General features: G+C 39.5%; 1 protein-coding gene across 1 annotated transcript in view; it reads left to right on the top strand.

Moving 5' to 3' along the window:
* The window catches only part of LOC136878859 (double-stranded RNA-specific editase 1), a 75,707-nt gene that overhangs the window by 51,560 nt on the left and 6,907 nt on the right, over positions 1-17,240 (top strand). The window contains exon 6 of the mRNA XM_067152400.2: positions 12,023-12,212. Within this exon, the coding sequence (XP_067008501.2) occupies positions 12,023-12,212 (190 nt within the window). The remainder of the gene's footprint in view (positions 1-12,022; positions 12,213-17,240) is intronic.

The following is a 17,240-nucleotide window of genomic DNA, read 5'->3' as shown; positions in this document are numbered from 1 at the left end:
ACTTCACACTTGGTGGGCGAAGCGATCGTTGTAGCCATGTTTACAAGCGCGCTGCACGTTCACTACTGACGGGACTGAGGTGAGGCGCATAACGGTCATTTCAGAGACGTTGCGCAACACATCTGCGCAGCGGTTCATCATATATTCGCGGGCGTTTGACTGTCGCGACCGATCGGACCTTGAAAAAAAAAATAGCCCTCGTACAAATGTTATCAGCATATCTCTGTTTCTTCTCCTGTTATAGTCCATTATCAACTTAAGACTCATGATCTGATCAGGATATCTCCTCCAGGGTCCAGGTATCATTTATTATGATTTTAACTGTACTTTCAGTACACCTGTTTTGTTCTAAACATTCTGCGGGTTAACCACGATTTTACTTATCCGGGAAGCCTTAAACCTACATTATCCCGGTTAATCGGGAGTTGAGTGTAGTAATAACAATTACAGCCATAATAATAGCATGTGGCCATCACGTGGTTGATCATAATACTCAACATTTGAAGTCAAATACATTCGTCGTTACTGGAACAGCAGATATTATTATGATTAACGTTTTAAAAATGTCTGGCTCCTATGTTAAACGGTGAGAATGCTAGCCTTTTGTCCTGGTTTCGATTCTCAGCCTTGTCAGGGATTTTAACCTTTATTGGTTATTTCCTCTAGCTTGGAGACTGTGTGGTGGGGTTCTTTCTTTTCTTCAACATTAGATTTCATCCTAGTTGCTCCCCATCCTCACAGGTGTGCAGGTCACCAATGGGTATCGTCTTGAAAGACCATCACCGGGCCTCTATGTTGGCCACACGCTATTATTATTATTATTACTACTTGTAAAAATAGATCATTATTAGAGTCTGTGGTTTATAGCATTTGCGATAAATGCAAAATATGTTGAAACTTTGTCAGTGTATGTGCCTTCATTTTATATGGCTCTTAGGAGTTTTTTTTTTAGCGATTTTGAATTGACAATAAAATGGAAAATTGGTTCAAAATGCAAAATTATACAATTTATGCGAAAGATGCAAAATTCTTGGTTTTATACGGAATAAACATGCTTCTTAAAAATGATCCATTTTCTTAAAAATAAGATTAATAAAAAATAAATAAGAATGAATGTTATTTATTTCAGGGGAAAAAATTATTACAACAACTTAAATCATTCGATGTGTGGAATATCTTTCACCGCCCAAAAAGCAGTGCAAAGAACAACCAATCAAACAGCAAATACACTCTCAAGCACACACGTGTATTTTCTTTGTGTTGACCCTAGATCATAGTCGGTTATTCTTGACATAGATATTGAGTAGTCGTTCCATTTTAAAGTACGGTAGCGATTTATTTTATTGTCTGTTAGGTATGGGTAGTAGCGAGGTGACGATCAAAGAGCGTGCCGAGAGTTACAAATCGGAACATTTTTATGCAAGCGATATAGAGAGGCCTATATTGATGTGCCGACTTTGCAATCAAAGATCTGGTCCTTTGCACTGCAGTGCATTTGGACTGCATGGATTGTGTCGATGTAGAGAGGGTTTTTTCGCAAAGTACAACATGATTGTAACTGATAGGCGGTCTCGAATGAAGGAGGACACTATTTAAACAATTGGCATGTTGTACTTCAATCATCATTGAAATTCCTCTTCCTTGTAGATGTGCTGTACTGTGATAAATGAATACATTCAGGAGAGTATTTTTCACTTTGAAATTGTGTTTGTAAATTTGTAAATATGCATATTCGTGTGTATGTTAATATTTCTTACAGTCTTATGTTGATGCCTGCCTTATTTTCCATTGTGTATTGAAAACTGCATGACGAGCAATGTGTGATTAAACAGTATGATTTTACTCCCAACTGTTGTGTGTGTGTGCAATTAAGCAAATTATGCCCATTTTTAACCAATTTGCTGCAAACGCTAAATTTGAAAATCATAATGCTAAATCTCTGATTTTTAAGAGCTTTAAACCACAAACTCTAGTCATTGTGCTAAAATCTGACATTTAAACATAATTGGATGCAGTTGCTAAAGAAAAACATGTTTGATATTTTTTTGATAATGTTAAATTAAGTATCAACCTGGTGTTGAATTAAAAGGTTATGTACAGTTGAAGCTGATAAGACATCCTTCTCTAGCGCGTTTCCCTAGTTATTACACTGTTATTCCGAAGTCCCAGGCCGTGTCCTATTAAATACATGCAAAAGAAACCTGAATAACACATCTACATCGCTCTTTAGTACGTTCATAACTCCTACCATAAGCAATTTAAATTACCGTTCCCAGCCAAGTTGCGCACACGGTAGGCCAGCTACAACTGGCCTGCGTAAGGATTTGGTAGAGAACTTAATTTCACGGCCGCGGAGCGCAGTTGCGTGTCGGCCTGCAGCTGTAGGCGGCGTCAGTCCCTAGGCACTCTTATTATCTTGGCATCTGATGTATTGGTACTTAATTTTACATATGTGAGGCCTCTTTCATATGGCGCGGGTTCGATCCGCTTCCGCGCTTAGCTGCCAGTCCACCTAGGCCTAAACTAAGAACTGATTGTTCAAATAGAATCTTTCAGATGATGCGGAGGCGGAGAGTAACAGCTCACGGGAGAAATATTTGAGCATGCAGTCCGTGGGGAGTCGTGGTCCCACGTCCACAGTTGTTATTGGACATTAGTTTTTATGCATGTCGTCATACACAGCGGATCGACAGTGCTCACATCAGTACAGGACTTGGTAGTGTACCTATAAGAAAGTAGAAATGGATTTAGCTGATAAACAAAAGTAGGCCCACTCTCGCTCATTTGCCATACAGTATTTATTTCTCATTTTCAATTTAAAAGTTATTCGTGTGCTTTTTTTCTTTTCCTGTGTGATGTACAGCAGTCATTTGGAACCCCAAATAGGCATTGAGAACTTAATAACTTTAACGTTGGAAGTACCAATGGTCTCGTGTTTGGGAAAATATTATATCATTTAGACTCTTTATTGGGAAAGTATCTTCAAAATTGTATCCATCATCTTCTCTTAACGAAATGTGAAGGACACTGCAGGCGTGAAATATTTTTGTATTTTCTTAAGTGTAAATGGAGACTATGATGGTCCATAGTTATTACAAAACTGAATGGAGGGTTGAAAATGATCCGCTGGAAAGTGCGGGGAGTTTTGCACCACCTGACCCTGTGTGTGTGTGTGTGTGTGCGCGTGCGTGCGTGTGTGTGTAAAAGGGCCTGCATGGTTCAAATGCTAATAATTTCTTCACAACATACTAATGCACATGTCCTGTGAATATTAACTTCCTATCTCTAGTCTTTCAAGGTGTTCAGGTTTTTATGAACATGGGTGTATACTGTATATACAGTCGCATGAAAATTAATCAGAACAATGGAATACTTTTTCATTATTTTCCCAGTGGTTAGCAACATTGTTATAGGCATGCCTTATTCTCAGTTCCCGCACTCTCTACACATTATTTGCTTTGTTATTCAGTGTTGGTTAGTTTGCTTGGCAATTGTTGATAATGGAAGCGGTATTTATTTCAAAGTGACTCCCAGGAAGCGTAGTGTGATTATAGAATTATCTGTAAATACTTCTATGACACAAAGAGAGGTAGGTATTAAATTTGGAGTCAGCGCTACAAACTGGATCAATTTTCCCAAAGACAACGGGGAGCTGTGGCAGGAAAAAGAAAACGATGCTAACCGCTGACCGTTTCCTCCTCAGGAGAAGTAAATTAAAACCTAGGCTAACTGTTGTGGGCTTAGCATGTGAATTTGGGGGAATGGGGAGTGAATCTGCATGTTTCTAATGTTCGCCAAAGACTTCTGTAAAGGAGTTAACCTGTAAAGAAACACCTAACAGGAGAAATACGCAGGAAACATCTTTTGTGGGCACGGAGTCATCAGGAGTGGACAATGGAACACTGGAAGACAGTTCTTTTCTCTGATAAGATTTATTTTCAAATGCATGGGGCAGAGGGTTCAGTATGTGCACCGAGCGAATGGTGCAACTGCCCATCATTTGCAGCAGACCATAAAAGATGTTTTGGGGGCGTTTCACACATGAAGGATTGCCCTTCGTACCAGTTGAAGGGATGATGAAAGCTGACCAGTACATCCAAATACTGCAAAGAAAAGGGTTTCCTGAGATGCAGAAGAGGTTTCCAGATGGTGACTGAATTTTTCAGCAAGATCTGGCTCTTTGCCATACTTTTAAGTAAGTGAAAAAATTTTCAGTGAGAACAATATTCGTGTTTCAGAGTGGCGAGGGAACTCTCCTGACAAAATCCCGCAGAAATCTTGTGGGCTATTTGCAAACGGACTCTCGTGGAACTTGACTGTTCCACCAAAATATGCATGATAAAGTTTCTAATTTAAGAGTGGTTTCATGAAGATGACGAACTGAAAAATATGTGCTCAGAGCTTGTGGGATCAATGTCAAATCGTGTGAAAGAACTTCACCAAAGGAGGACATATTAGCTATTTGATTGTATTAAAGGTATGTATTACACAAGTAAATGAAGAATGTGTACTTCATTGCCGCATTCCGATTAACTTGCCCTGGAGTATATATGGATACAGTGATCTGGCCCCTCTTGAGTAACCTCACATTTTCCTGCAAGACAAAAACTTTTTTTGGTCAAAAAGAAAAACAAAGCTATTCTTGTTCACTGAAATTCTCAGTGCACAATTTTCTGATTTAAATTTACCTGTTCTCGTTTTTATATTTCAAAATTACTTAGAGTTAATTAAAGAAATAGTACGTTTCTGCAGTGGGCGACGAAAAAATCGTGTTAAGCGGGAAAACGAACTATCGAATATGCCATTAGAAACTCTCCAACGGGGAGATGGTATAACTTTACACATCGGTACATTTTACATTTTGTGTATAGTGTTTCAGGAGATAAAGGAGAGGACTAAAAAGTGCGCAAAGGTCGAGAGAACAAATATCAATGATTCTCTGCTGGAGCCTCGTAAAGTAACAAAAGACTATTAAAAGATGTAAAAAAAATGGAAGAACAGTTATGACATTCTTTTGCCGTTGGGTTCATGGAAGTAGCTACAGTACCTACATACCTACTACATCCCAAAAATAAGGTGTGTCTAATTTTTTTATGAATACAGAGTTCTGTTCGTGTGGCTGTCGGTCTCAATATTGTGAAGAGTGTTTCCCGCTCTCGCATATGGACATATGCACACCGTGCTAAGGCACTCGGTCTTGGCCTGGCAGCTGTTGAGAATGGAGCTCCCGTTGAGCGTTACTGCTAAGTGCGCGCTATTATTTGGTTTTTGAATGCAAGGGGTACTTATTTATTCGTATCAGAAACATACATTTTACATAGCATAATGGTACTTAATGACATACATATCAAATAGTGTCTGCCCAGAATTTTGCCAAATCACGGGCATTAGGTGTTGCAGCTATCAAGTCCTCTATTGTGCAACTTAAAGGACACTTACTACAGTTCATGAAATGGGCTGTGGTTTGGTCTTCACCACATTCGCATTGCCTGGATGTGCCAGGAAAGCCCCACTTTACCATATTGGTTCTTGATCTACCAACCCCAGTGCGAAGCCTGTTCAACGATTTCCACGTAGACCAATGTTCCTCGTGTCCTGGGGGGAGATGTTCAATTGGTAGCATCCAATCAGCAAGTTGAGGATTTCTAGTTCTCCATAATCTCAACCTTGTGGATTGAGCAGATTCGTTTAAATCTTCGGTTGTATTCAGGAAACTCCTCCTAGACCTCAATCTTCGGTGGGCAGGTTCATATCCATTCAATGGGTGTGCACGAGGCAAGTGCTTTAGTTCTCTCATTCATGGATGCAACTTCTCTTCTTATATCTGGTGGGGCGATTCCAGCCAAACAGTAGATTCTATCTCGTGGAGTTGGTCTCAAGCAGCCAGTAATGAGTTGACATGTTTCATTTAGAGAAATGTCAACTTGTTTAGCATGACTTGATCTGTACCAAACAGGGCAAGCGTACTCTGCAGCGGAGTAACACAGAGCCAGGGCTGTAGTTCTCAACGTCTTTGGATGTGTACCCCAATTGGTTCCAGACAACTTGCGAAGGATGTTGTTTCTAGCAGACACTTTGTTTGATGTTCATGCAGTGTTGTTTGTAGGTGAGAGCACGATCCAATGTTACACCTAGATATTTAGGTGTTGGGCAGTGATCTAGTTGAGTATCTTCCCATACTACCCGCAATTTCCTTGACGCTTGTCTGTTCTTTAAATGGAAGGCACATACCTGAGTTTTAGATGGGTTAGGCTTCAATTGATTTCCTGTGTAGTAGTAGGATAGTTCAGAAAGAGCCTCTGATAACTTTTCTTCTACAACCTCAAAACAGTTTGCTTGAGTAGCAGTAGCTCGATCATCCGTATATATGAAGCTTCTGGTGCCAACTGGAAGAGGTTGGTCATTCGTATAGATATTAAAGAGCATAGGGGCGAGAACACTGCCTTGTGGCAGACCATTCTTTTGTTTCCTCCATTGACTTTTCTGATCCTGAAATTCAACGAAGAACCTACGATTTTGTAGAAGACTGCAAATTACTTGAGTCATCTTGTAATCTTTTATCATGTTGTATAATTTGCACAGCAGTATACGATGATTAACTGTATCATATGCAACAGATAAGTCGATAAAAGCCACCCCTGTGATTTTATGATTTTCATATCCATCTTCGATATACTGTGTCAGATGGAGGACCTGTGAAGTACAACTTTTTCCTTTACGGAATCCTGCTTGCTGGTTCAATGATCACAGTAAGTCTTTCCAGGATCATCCGTTCTAAGATCTTGTACAGATGACACAACAGTGAGATAGGTCTGTAATGTTTTGGATCATTTGGGTCTTTTCCTGGTTTGAGAATTGCGATTACTCTGGATTTCCTCCACACACGTGGTAATTTGCAGGTGTTTATACAATTGTTGTACAGTTCTAGTAACCATTGTTTAGCAACAGGTCCAAATTGCTTAATTTGCTCAACACATATTTCATCTAGGCCGGCAGCCTTACCATTCTTACTGATTTATTGCTCTGTTCAGCTCAGATAAAGTAAAAGGTTTAGTGAGTGTAGCTGTCTCCTGCTCATAATCCCTCTCAATTCCTTTATTCTGAAGCCGACATGGGTTTGATGGTTGTCCATTTCGTAGAAGTTGATGTGCTATTTGGTTTGCTGTGACACTGAATTGTGTTGAAGTTTTATTAGGATCGCTACTGAGTCGTCTAAGTAATCGCCAAGCTTTTCGACTACTTCTACCCATGTCAATCTCTTCCATCAACCTTAACCACTGTGCCCGTTTTACTTCAGAAATAGAAGAGATTACTTGTTGTCCCATTGTGATGGTGTCATTGCTGAAAGGGTTTTCTTCGAAGAGTTTATGATACTCTGTTAAGAGGGCAGAGGTTTCTTGAGTTAGACCTTGTACGTAGTTTGTTCTACATCCTCTAGGGATTGTAGCTCTAGAACACTCCCTGATGATATTATTAAACTGTTCATATGCTTCTGGAATTGGATTGATTGGTTTGATCTTCTCGTCCAGTAAGTTTTCCAGTTAGCTTTCTTAAATTTATATCTCCTTTTAAAGTAGACCTCTTGAGGTCTAATGGCAGCTACCAGTTGACACATTATTGGGCGATGCTGTGTATTCGGAATAGGAGCACATACAGATTTAACACACTGATGTGCTATCTTTTCGCTCACAAATATTAAGTCTGGATTATAACCCCGCTTCCATCTACAACTGTTTAAAGAAGAAGGGAGCTTGCTATCATGGATAAGAGACAGATGGTGTTCCTCAGCCCATTCTAAAACATTCTCACCACTCTCGTTGTCTTGTTCGTAACCCCAAATACTGCTGTGGCTGTTGAAGTCACCAATGAAAAAAGATACCTTCCAATCATCGAGATTGTTAGGTGGCGTGAATGAGAATGTTACATTAGGAGGTTTATAGATGGAAACTATAACCGAATTGCTCAATTCCACTGCGATCAATTCTATATCATTTTCTTCTTTAATTGATGTGGAGAGAATCTGGAGATCTGGCTTGACGAAGACTGCACTACCATATCGTCCATGCGGTCTCTCTGCTGCCAATTTCATACCTGGTATTCTAGGATGTGGTTGGTGTACATCCCTGTGAGTTTCTTGTACACATATTACTGTTGGGAGATCAGAAGAATGCACATGCCCGGTGAGGTACGGGGCGAAGGGGTTTTCACCAGCAGAGCCAGTGACGCAATGGTTACCATAGCAACTTCGCTACTATTCAGGCGACTTTATATTATCTTCTACTGGAAGTTCTTCTCTCTTGTCAGTTGTAATGCAGCGAAATGCAAAGTGTGAGTCAATGTTTTCATATAGCAGATTCGAGCAGATAAGAGCTGATCTGTCTGGGCAGAACAGGAAGTTTGTGCTTGCAGGCCACATTCCTCATTCTTGCATTCTTCTCATCTCTACACAGTACATCACAGTTTGTTGTTTGGCAAAGTTCTTGTAAGAGCTGTTGTTTACAGGTTGACATACCTTCTATGTTTATAGATATGATGGTCATTTTCGGTTCTGAAAAGAACCTTTCCCGACTTATGAATGTCATTATATTATAATAGTTGATGTTACTTCTGGATTGGAAAGATCAGCCGGTGTTAACACCTCACCGTTGCCCAGGGAACGACCGAATGTAAATCATACACTCTTCGGGGAACCGATTGAAATCCATTGCCAATTGATGGTAGTGTATGGTGAGTCGTGCATGGATGTCAAAATTGTTTGTAAGGGGTGTAGAGAGTTTTCAGCAGGTCGGACTGAAATTAACGACGAACAAAGGAACGAGAGACCATCAATTTCTGTCTAGACAGTTGTGAAGGTTGAGCAAATCATGCGTGTGAAGATCGGCGGATCACCCTGGATGGTCTCTGCACTTTGGTTCGTGAGGTTTCCTGAAGCGCCGCGCACAGAATTTTAACGGAAAAGTTGAAATACCGGAAGGTGTGCGCAAGATCGTTGCCAGATGAAAGATGAGGTTCACAACTTCTTGAACAGCATGGCTGTGAGTTGGTATGACATGGGCATAAAAAAACTGTAACAGCGTCAACAAAAATGCATTGATGGAAATTATGATTTATATAAAAAATAGCTAAACGTTCAAGCTGTAAAATGATGTAAACCATCGTAGCAATAAACAGGTCTGTGTATTTATAAAAAAAATAGGAGACCTTATTTTTTAGATAACCTTCGTATTATAGCAGATCACTTTCTTCCTAAAACAATTGTATCGGCCGCCATCTTTAACACAAAATTTCGGCAGTACTCGGCATTGGTTCGGACAGACTCGCCGGTGAATAATAAAAACTTGCCAACTGTTAAACTAGCAGTTTGTATTTTTGTATCAATGGTACCCTGCTTTACCATTGCCTACATCTTTACATAACTTTTCAATGTGATAGGCCTACAGTATATGGAAGCCTTAACGGCACCAACAAATGTCCTGTGGATGATCTGCTATCGCTGCACGATAGACTTATTTTAACTTCAGTCGCACCACACTGATTTAAATCATCTTATCACAAGAATAGTTATTGGCATTATCTTCACTTTATTGTGTTGAGTGGTAAAAAGAAGCGAAGTGATTATTTATTGTGTGACAGACTAACAGTATAATCCTGAGAAGTTCAGTAGCATGGTACATACAGTATCTGTCTTGTGATAGCCTAGCTATGGATAAGGAAAGGGTCTTGAATCCACTCACTAATAAAGAAAAAATGAAATCCTTCAAGAAATAGATGGGAATCCACATCTTAAGCGCATAGAGTTGACAGGAACTTTAAAACCAGCGCCTCTTACTTTGAACATTATTGTGGGCAACAGAGACTAAATTGAAAATGTGTATAAGCAAAAAAAAAAAACGAGTGCACGAAGGAAAGTTTCCTAAGTTGAAAAGAATGATTTTCAATAAATAAATTTATAACTTCTGATTGGAATGCAAAATAGTTCACAAGCACAATCAAGCGCACTGGGTTATTCAACAATCTCACTGACAACAAAGACCTTTCCATAGAACTAAAAAATAAACCACTTTTCCCTTTGAGAAAATCAAATGATCATAGTTATCTCTCGGACATAACCATCCACCAACGGCTGTACGCTTGCCAGAGTTACACTTCTGTTACACATTTTTTGGTGGTAACTTCTGTGATGCATAATTTCGGATGACTTCGAGCCATAAGCCATGTATGTCAACAGACAGCTTTGAGAGAAAAAAAGCGTTAAAACTGAATTCAGCGCTCCTAGCCGCAGTGGAATCTATTACTGTGCTTTAACTTAGCACTGTCCTGTCTTGTTCTAGTTTAAAGTGGATACTGCTAATCAATGACACAAAACTCAACTTTACCTAAGCAAACAGCTTTCCCCTCAAAGCCGCAATATACTCTGTGTTCGAGAATTCAAGGTCATTTCCTCTTATCCTGCAACTTTCTCCGACCAACCCGTGGCGAAAGCTCTTATCTCTGTTGGAAATCACATTCCGTACACAAGGGATGACAAAGAACATTTTCAGGTCCGGGGAATATATGATCGTACTAATTGGTAAAGGCGAAAAATCGTGACTTGTTAAGTGAGGTATTTTTTATACATATTTAATATCATGGGCGTCGGGACTTGAAATTTACAACGTGCTAAGTGGGAAAACATGTTAATGACCGTAATAACGAGGTTTCACTGTTATTATAACATTAAAATCAGCTCTCTTTCCTCAAGCTAGTAGAATGATTTGTTTCAAAATATTGCTTACAGTGGAACACACTGCCTTTCATCTCTGAGTAATGTGTTTAGTCAGACATTACTATGCTGGCGCCACTTAGCTTGGCAAATTTTTATGGTGAAGTAATATGCAGGAGGAATGCAATGGGAAGGTGCACAGCTAGGTGCGGGCATCTGTGCAGAATTACATCTTGCCTTGTTTACAGCTGGATTGGAAAGGGGAATGAATTCCTGTTCAGGAAAGTTATTTGGTCTGGAATCCAGGTTTTAGTAAGGGCTTTGTGCAGTGCTTCTACTTTGGTGTAAGAATCTATTCTCTTTTGATTGATTGAAGTTTTTTCCATACCATACCAAAGCAAAGCAAAGTCACCTCCATACAGGCCATGAAGGCCCCTGGAGGAGTGGAAGGTAAGGGCTTCCACCATTGTTAACCTCGGCACCTTCTGGGGTAGAGTGGTTAGCTCTACGCCCGGCCGCCTTTGCCCCCAGGAATTAACCTGTACTCATTTTTGGTGTAGGCTGAGTGAACCTCAGGGCCATATGCATCTCCGGAAGTGGAAATCTCGTTTTCTTAAACTTTTTACGACTTCCTGATGGGGATTCAACCCCACGTCCTTCCGGGCGAACCGAGCATGCCTTTACCGCCTCGGCCAGGCAGCCCCTTTTTTCCATACCAGATTCATAAAAATGTCACTTTTGTTGCTCTTCTATATTCCAATAGATTTAAGAGCTTGCCCTTTCAGCAGAATGTACATTCTATAAATACTAGTGTAAACTCAGACATTGCTGTTTAGTAACAGAGCAGTAAAAAGCGATTTTCCTTGCTTTCAGTATTTATTCATACTGAAAACATGAGAGGTTACTATGTATAATTAGTATTTTTTGTTACTAAGCAATTTCTTTAAATATGTTGATGTTTTTGCTTTGCAGTATATAAAACATAATATCTGTTGAAGTTAGATTTTAAGCATGCTATATATGAATGCAAATTCAAACAGAAGGTAAAATGAATGAAATCTAGTGAAGAGCTCTTGGAAGTATAATTGACTATCTAGTGTAATGTTAGGTGAACTCTCATTCTTACACAGTAGTGTAAAAACAGAGTTTTATGTAGGCAAACAAAACTTCATTATTGGTACCTTCATCCGTTTTTTCTTTTAAACTCCTGTAGTTGAAAGTTTCAAGTATAGACATTCACTGCATATGTGAATGTTCTGCCTCATATATTTCCATGCTATTTTTTTATTTAAGAAATAACATATTTGTTAATAATTTCAGCCTGTGAAAACTGGTGCACCAGCACCTATGAAGAAAATTCCTGATAACCCAACTGAACGTCACCCTGTAATGTTACTGAATCAGCTTAGGCCTGGTGTTCAGTTTAATGAGATTAGCCGAGAAGGAACAACTCCTAATTTAACTTTTACCCTTGGTGTAACTGTGGATGGAAAATCGTATGTTGGTGTAGGTAAGTATTCTTTATTTCATACTGGAAGCAAGATTGATAAAATTCAGAAGACTTATATTCAAATGTATCTCTATATATCTGCCTATAGTATTGCCAATTTGATAACTTGTTTGTTACATTTGCTGTTTCGAATGACAAGTTAAAGGATGGCGTGTTCATGAGCAATTTACGTAAATAATCTGATTTGTAAGAGGAGTGGGAGTTTTCCTTAAGACCCAGGAAAAGATCCCAACTCAACTTTTACGAGTATTGTTTCTGGCTGTAACTAGTCGGGCTGAGTGGCTCAGGTAGTTGAGGTGCTGGTCTTCTGACCCCAACTTGGTAGGTTTCATCCTGGATCAGTCCAGTGGTATTTGACTCAGTACATCAGCCTCGTGACTGAAGATTTACTGGCACGTAAAAGAACTCCTGCGGGACAAAATTCAGGCACCTCAGCCTCTCTGAAAACCATAAAAGTAGTTAGTGAGACATTAAAACAAATAACATTTTTATTTATTTACCGCAACTAATTGCTATGAATCCTCTTACACGGAGGCCCAGGTTCAATTCCCGGCCAGGACAGGGATTTTTACCTGGACCTGAGGGTTGGTTCGAGGTCCACTCAGCCTATGAGATTAGAATTGAGGAGCTATCTGACGGTGAGATAGCGACCCCGGTGTCAAAAGCCAAGAATAACGGCCGAGAGGATTTGTCGTGCTGACCACACGACACCTCGTAATATGCAGGCCCTCAGGCTGAGCAGCAGTCGCTTGGTAGGCCAAGGCCCTTCAAGGGCTGTAGTGCCATGGGGTTGGTTTGGTTTAATTGATATGAATGAGTTGTGGAGAGACTGATAACAATCACAGGAACAAACTGGTACTGCTGTATTCATTGGTAATATGGTTCAGGATACCAATTTCTGCATAGAAATTATAATTCTATGCAAAATGTATGTGAATAATAAAGAAGCCTAGGGGCCGAATTCATAGTCAGCACTTATACGTAAGTGGAACCCGTAAGTAATAAGGGATCACTTATAAGTATTGACTTATGATTTTACATTTCATAGATAGCCCTTAAAGAGCACACTCATTGATACAGTAAGTACCACTGGAGATGTGGCAATGCTGTATTTTATGCCCATGCTTCCTGGATCGTGTAGTTCTGGCTACCGAATAGTGGGATGATCTATTATGTTTTGTTTATCGAAGGACATTACGCGACCGTGTGCGAAATTTTTTAGGTTAAAATATCGTCTGTATTGTATTTGGTTATCAGAATGGATAATAAAACAGCGAGCTGAGACGGCACCTACAAGAACTTGTCGGAGTACATGCACATAATATAGAACCAGCAGACCGATGCATTTTCTCATCAAAATATGAATTACGTGGGAAAAACTTGTTGTGGACAATGCAAACTACGAAAATGCCCAGAGTCTAATTTTCTTCTTAATAGCCTATAATATGTTTATAGTTATCCGGGTACTCAAACCTATACAAATATTCATCCAACGCTTTTAATAATTTGAGAAATTCCATAACTGTTACGCTGTAATAGGCCTAATTACTTCCTCAATAAAATGTAAATGGTATGTTATGATGTGCGATGCCATAATTTCAGAAACTTCTGGAATAATCTGGCAAACGATTGGTTGACTAACCTGAAATAATTGGCACAAATCAACCTTAAAATAAATAGTGGTAGTGCAACATGTTCATTTTTCTTAAAACTCAGTATAGTTCTATATAGGCCTACAGTTTTGATAACTAAACAACTTGTAACATGTTTCCAATTAATTAAGCAAAATACCTGTAATGATGATTGTGATGATGATAATAACAATAACCTGAAATTAAAGAGGTGGCATAAAATCTCAAAATAGTATCTTCATTAATTGTGAGATAGTGAGTCCTCTTGAGGTTATGGTCACTCTCTCAATCAAAGGAACAAGAATATTCATAATGCTCACTTTACTAAAACAAAACCCTCTTTAACCCTTTCCCGCCCGCATTTTCACTCCGCTTATCCCCAGGTTTCAACCTATTATTTAGCAAAAACTGAAACAGACCGTATTGTTTCAGAAAAACTTAAATACAGTTAAAACTATTGATCACAATGAATTCAAATTTTCGATAACATTAGAAAATATACCATCACATCCATTTCTCTGTTTATTGAGTCATAATGTGTTTTTCACACACACACCCCCCCCCCCTCCTCGTGATACTCGACACAGAGACAGTCTGCATTTGTCACATTCCCACGTTGTCTGAATCCCACAAAACCAATAATCATGTGATTTTGGAAGTGAAATGATGCCTATGTATATAAGATTTTATTTGATCTGCCCAAGTGTCTTCCCATTCTGTTTTTATCTTACCGGAATGCGACTGTTTGAAGGCTGCATTGTTATATGCGCAATAGGCTATGTCACTGAATAATTTTTCTCCTCCTAACATACGTAGAAAACAATCTCTTTCCCGTAATACTCTTTCCGAATTATGCGCAGGTTCAACATCATCCATTTAATCATTCGGAGTAACGAAACGAAATATTTGTGTTACCTGAAAAGCCGTGGCATCGCTATCAGGTCCGATTTATCGATATTCGTTTTCATTCATATCACTGTTATCACTAAAATTATCTTCGTTGATACATTATTCACTCATTAAAAATTCACATGCACCCCTACTCAAGGATTCTGTGTCACATTTTCGCCCATATTCAGCTCAGTTTCAACATACGCGATATTCAATCCCGCCATGTTTACGGACAAAACAGCTGACCCGCGCTCGCGGAAGTTCAAGACCGTTGCCTAGGCAACGTCAAGACAGATTATCTCTCTTCCTTTATTTCCTAAGACTTGTAGATTGCACTGCGTGTTCATGAATGCCTTATAAACACTTCACTGATGAGAAAAATAAAAAACTATCGCACAGATCGCAGACGAATGCAGATAATGCAGCCGGGCGCTAAGGACCGGAAGGCTAAATGAACAGTCGGGCGCTAAGGGCCGGAAAGGGTTAAATTGTTGGTCACATTACATTTTGACAGGATTTTCCAGCTACTGTGTGCATGGAAAGCATTCTGTGAATCAAATGCAACATATTCAGCAAAATCATTATCCTCCATCTTGCTGCAACATAAGTGAGTCACGTAAGTGTGTGTGGGATGTTATAGCAATAAGTGGGACACTTAAGTAGGTGATACGAAATGAAATCTGCCTTATAAGGGGCACTCATCTGTGTTTATGAATTCGACCCTGAGAGAGCAGAACATAGCTTGCGTAACATTTTTGACTCTGTGAAAGCTCTTATTTCTAATTCTTGAATGTGCAGAATGACTTAAAATTGTGCTTAGGAACCCGCCCACAATCCAGATTTAAATTTTGTTTCATATATATATGTCTGATATAGCGAGTACGGCATATAATGAGAACCCCGTTATACTGACAATGTTGTGCTGTCCCTTCAAAATTCCTATATTAAGCTGTGTATTATCCTTCGGTTACAGCGAGAGCCCTATCACTGACGCATCCGTTATTACTAGCGGTTAAGTGCGCACGAATTTTTCCGTTACCGATAGTTATGCACCTCAGCGATTATGTTGCATTAGACTATCTTCCTATCGTTTCTTCGCTATGTCTACTAGCGAGTTCTTTTGTCGAAATTCGAAGGCGATGTAGGAGTCTATTAGTAATACCATTCGACTCCTGTTCTGTAAAGAAAATTCCGAATGAAAGAGAACATATTTTCGCAATAAATGCGTAAATAACGTGCCTGATAACAGTTCTCTACACGTTGAAAATAAAGGCTGACTAAACGATCGCTTACTTTTAATGCTAAATACTGCAATACAGTAAAACTGTGATACACCTGGAGATATGGCAGAGTGCATAACTGATTTCACAGGTTAGTTTACATTTTCTCGCATCTGGTTAAATCATGGAGAGGTTATTATCATGCAAATTTATGGCGAGAATGTTATTATTTCTCTACTGGTGCCTGAAGTATGTTTTCATCATGTATAAAGTACGGTTAAGGAAATACGTTTGAACCTGAATAATGTGTATATTCATCACGTCTTGCAGGAACGTAACAAACCGAGAAGTAATAATTTCATGTGGCTTTTTCTAGCCGGGTGCAGCCCTTGTAAGGCAGACCCTCCGCTGAGGGTGTATGTGTATGTAACTGCATGTTATTGTGGTGGAGGATTGTGTGGTGTGAGAGTTGCAGGGATGTTGGGGACAGCACAAACACCCAGTCCCCGGGCCACTGGAATTAACCGATTAAGGTTAAAATTCCTGACCTGGCCGGGAATCGAACCCGGGACCCTCTGAACCGAAGGCCAGTACGCTGACCATTCAGCCAGCGAGTCAGACAAAACAAGAAGTGAAGAGCACGAAGAAACTCTGCAGTATTTCGCTGGGTTTCTTTTACTGGCATTTTATATGAATTGTGCACAGTATGCAAGTCACAAGGTCCAATGTTCACCAAAATAGGAGCATCTGGATCATCATCTAATAAATTACCAATATCCTGAAGGAACTTTTTATTAACATTTGGACCATCCATTGAAATTTATAAGAGTGTTTTTAGATTGAGTCCTTGCAGTGCTTGAAAAAACCATTTAATAAATGCTAGGAGGTAAGAGTGCCCAAGAAACACGCAATCAAAATAAGAAGTGCATACCTCATTAGTATCAGTATTGAAACAACGAACTACAAAATCCATTTGGCCCATCTGAGAAACTTTATTCAGTGACTCGTCAGAACCAACGATGAAATGTGTGCACTTACTACACATCTCAAGAACTTGTTCATAAAAATAAGGGGGCAAACCATGTGTGATTGTATATGCAACCTTCGTTCTGTGCAGTTGAACTTTCGAAGTGATTTCAGAATCTGGAAACATTACTGGGAACAAACGTACACTAGCTCCACTGGCACGTAAAGAATGGTGTTGCATGACAGTATGCATGCACCATATAATTTTTCAGCTTTGATTACTTGCTCTCTTGAAGGATAATTCTGTAGACATCTCGCCT

The sequence above is a fragment of the Anabrus simplex genome, chromosome 8 (genome assembly GCF_040414725.1).
Source record: "Anabrus simplex isolate iqAnaSimp1 chromosome 8, ASM4041472v1, whole genome shotgun sequence".
NCBI classification, from domain to species: Eukaryota; Metazoa; Arthropoda; class Insecta; order Orthoptera; family Tettigoniidae; genus Anabrus; species Anabrus simplex.
The sequence above is the reverse complement of the archived record's forward strand: the minus strand, read 5'-3'. Positions and strand labels throughout refer to the sequence as shown.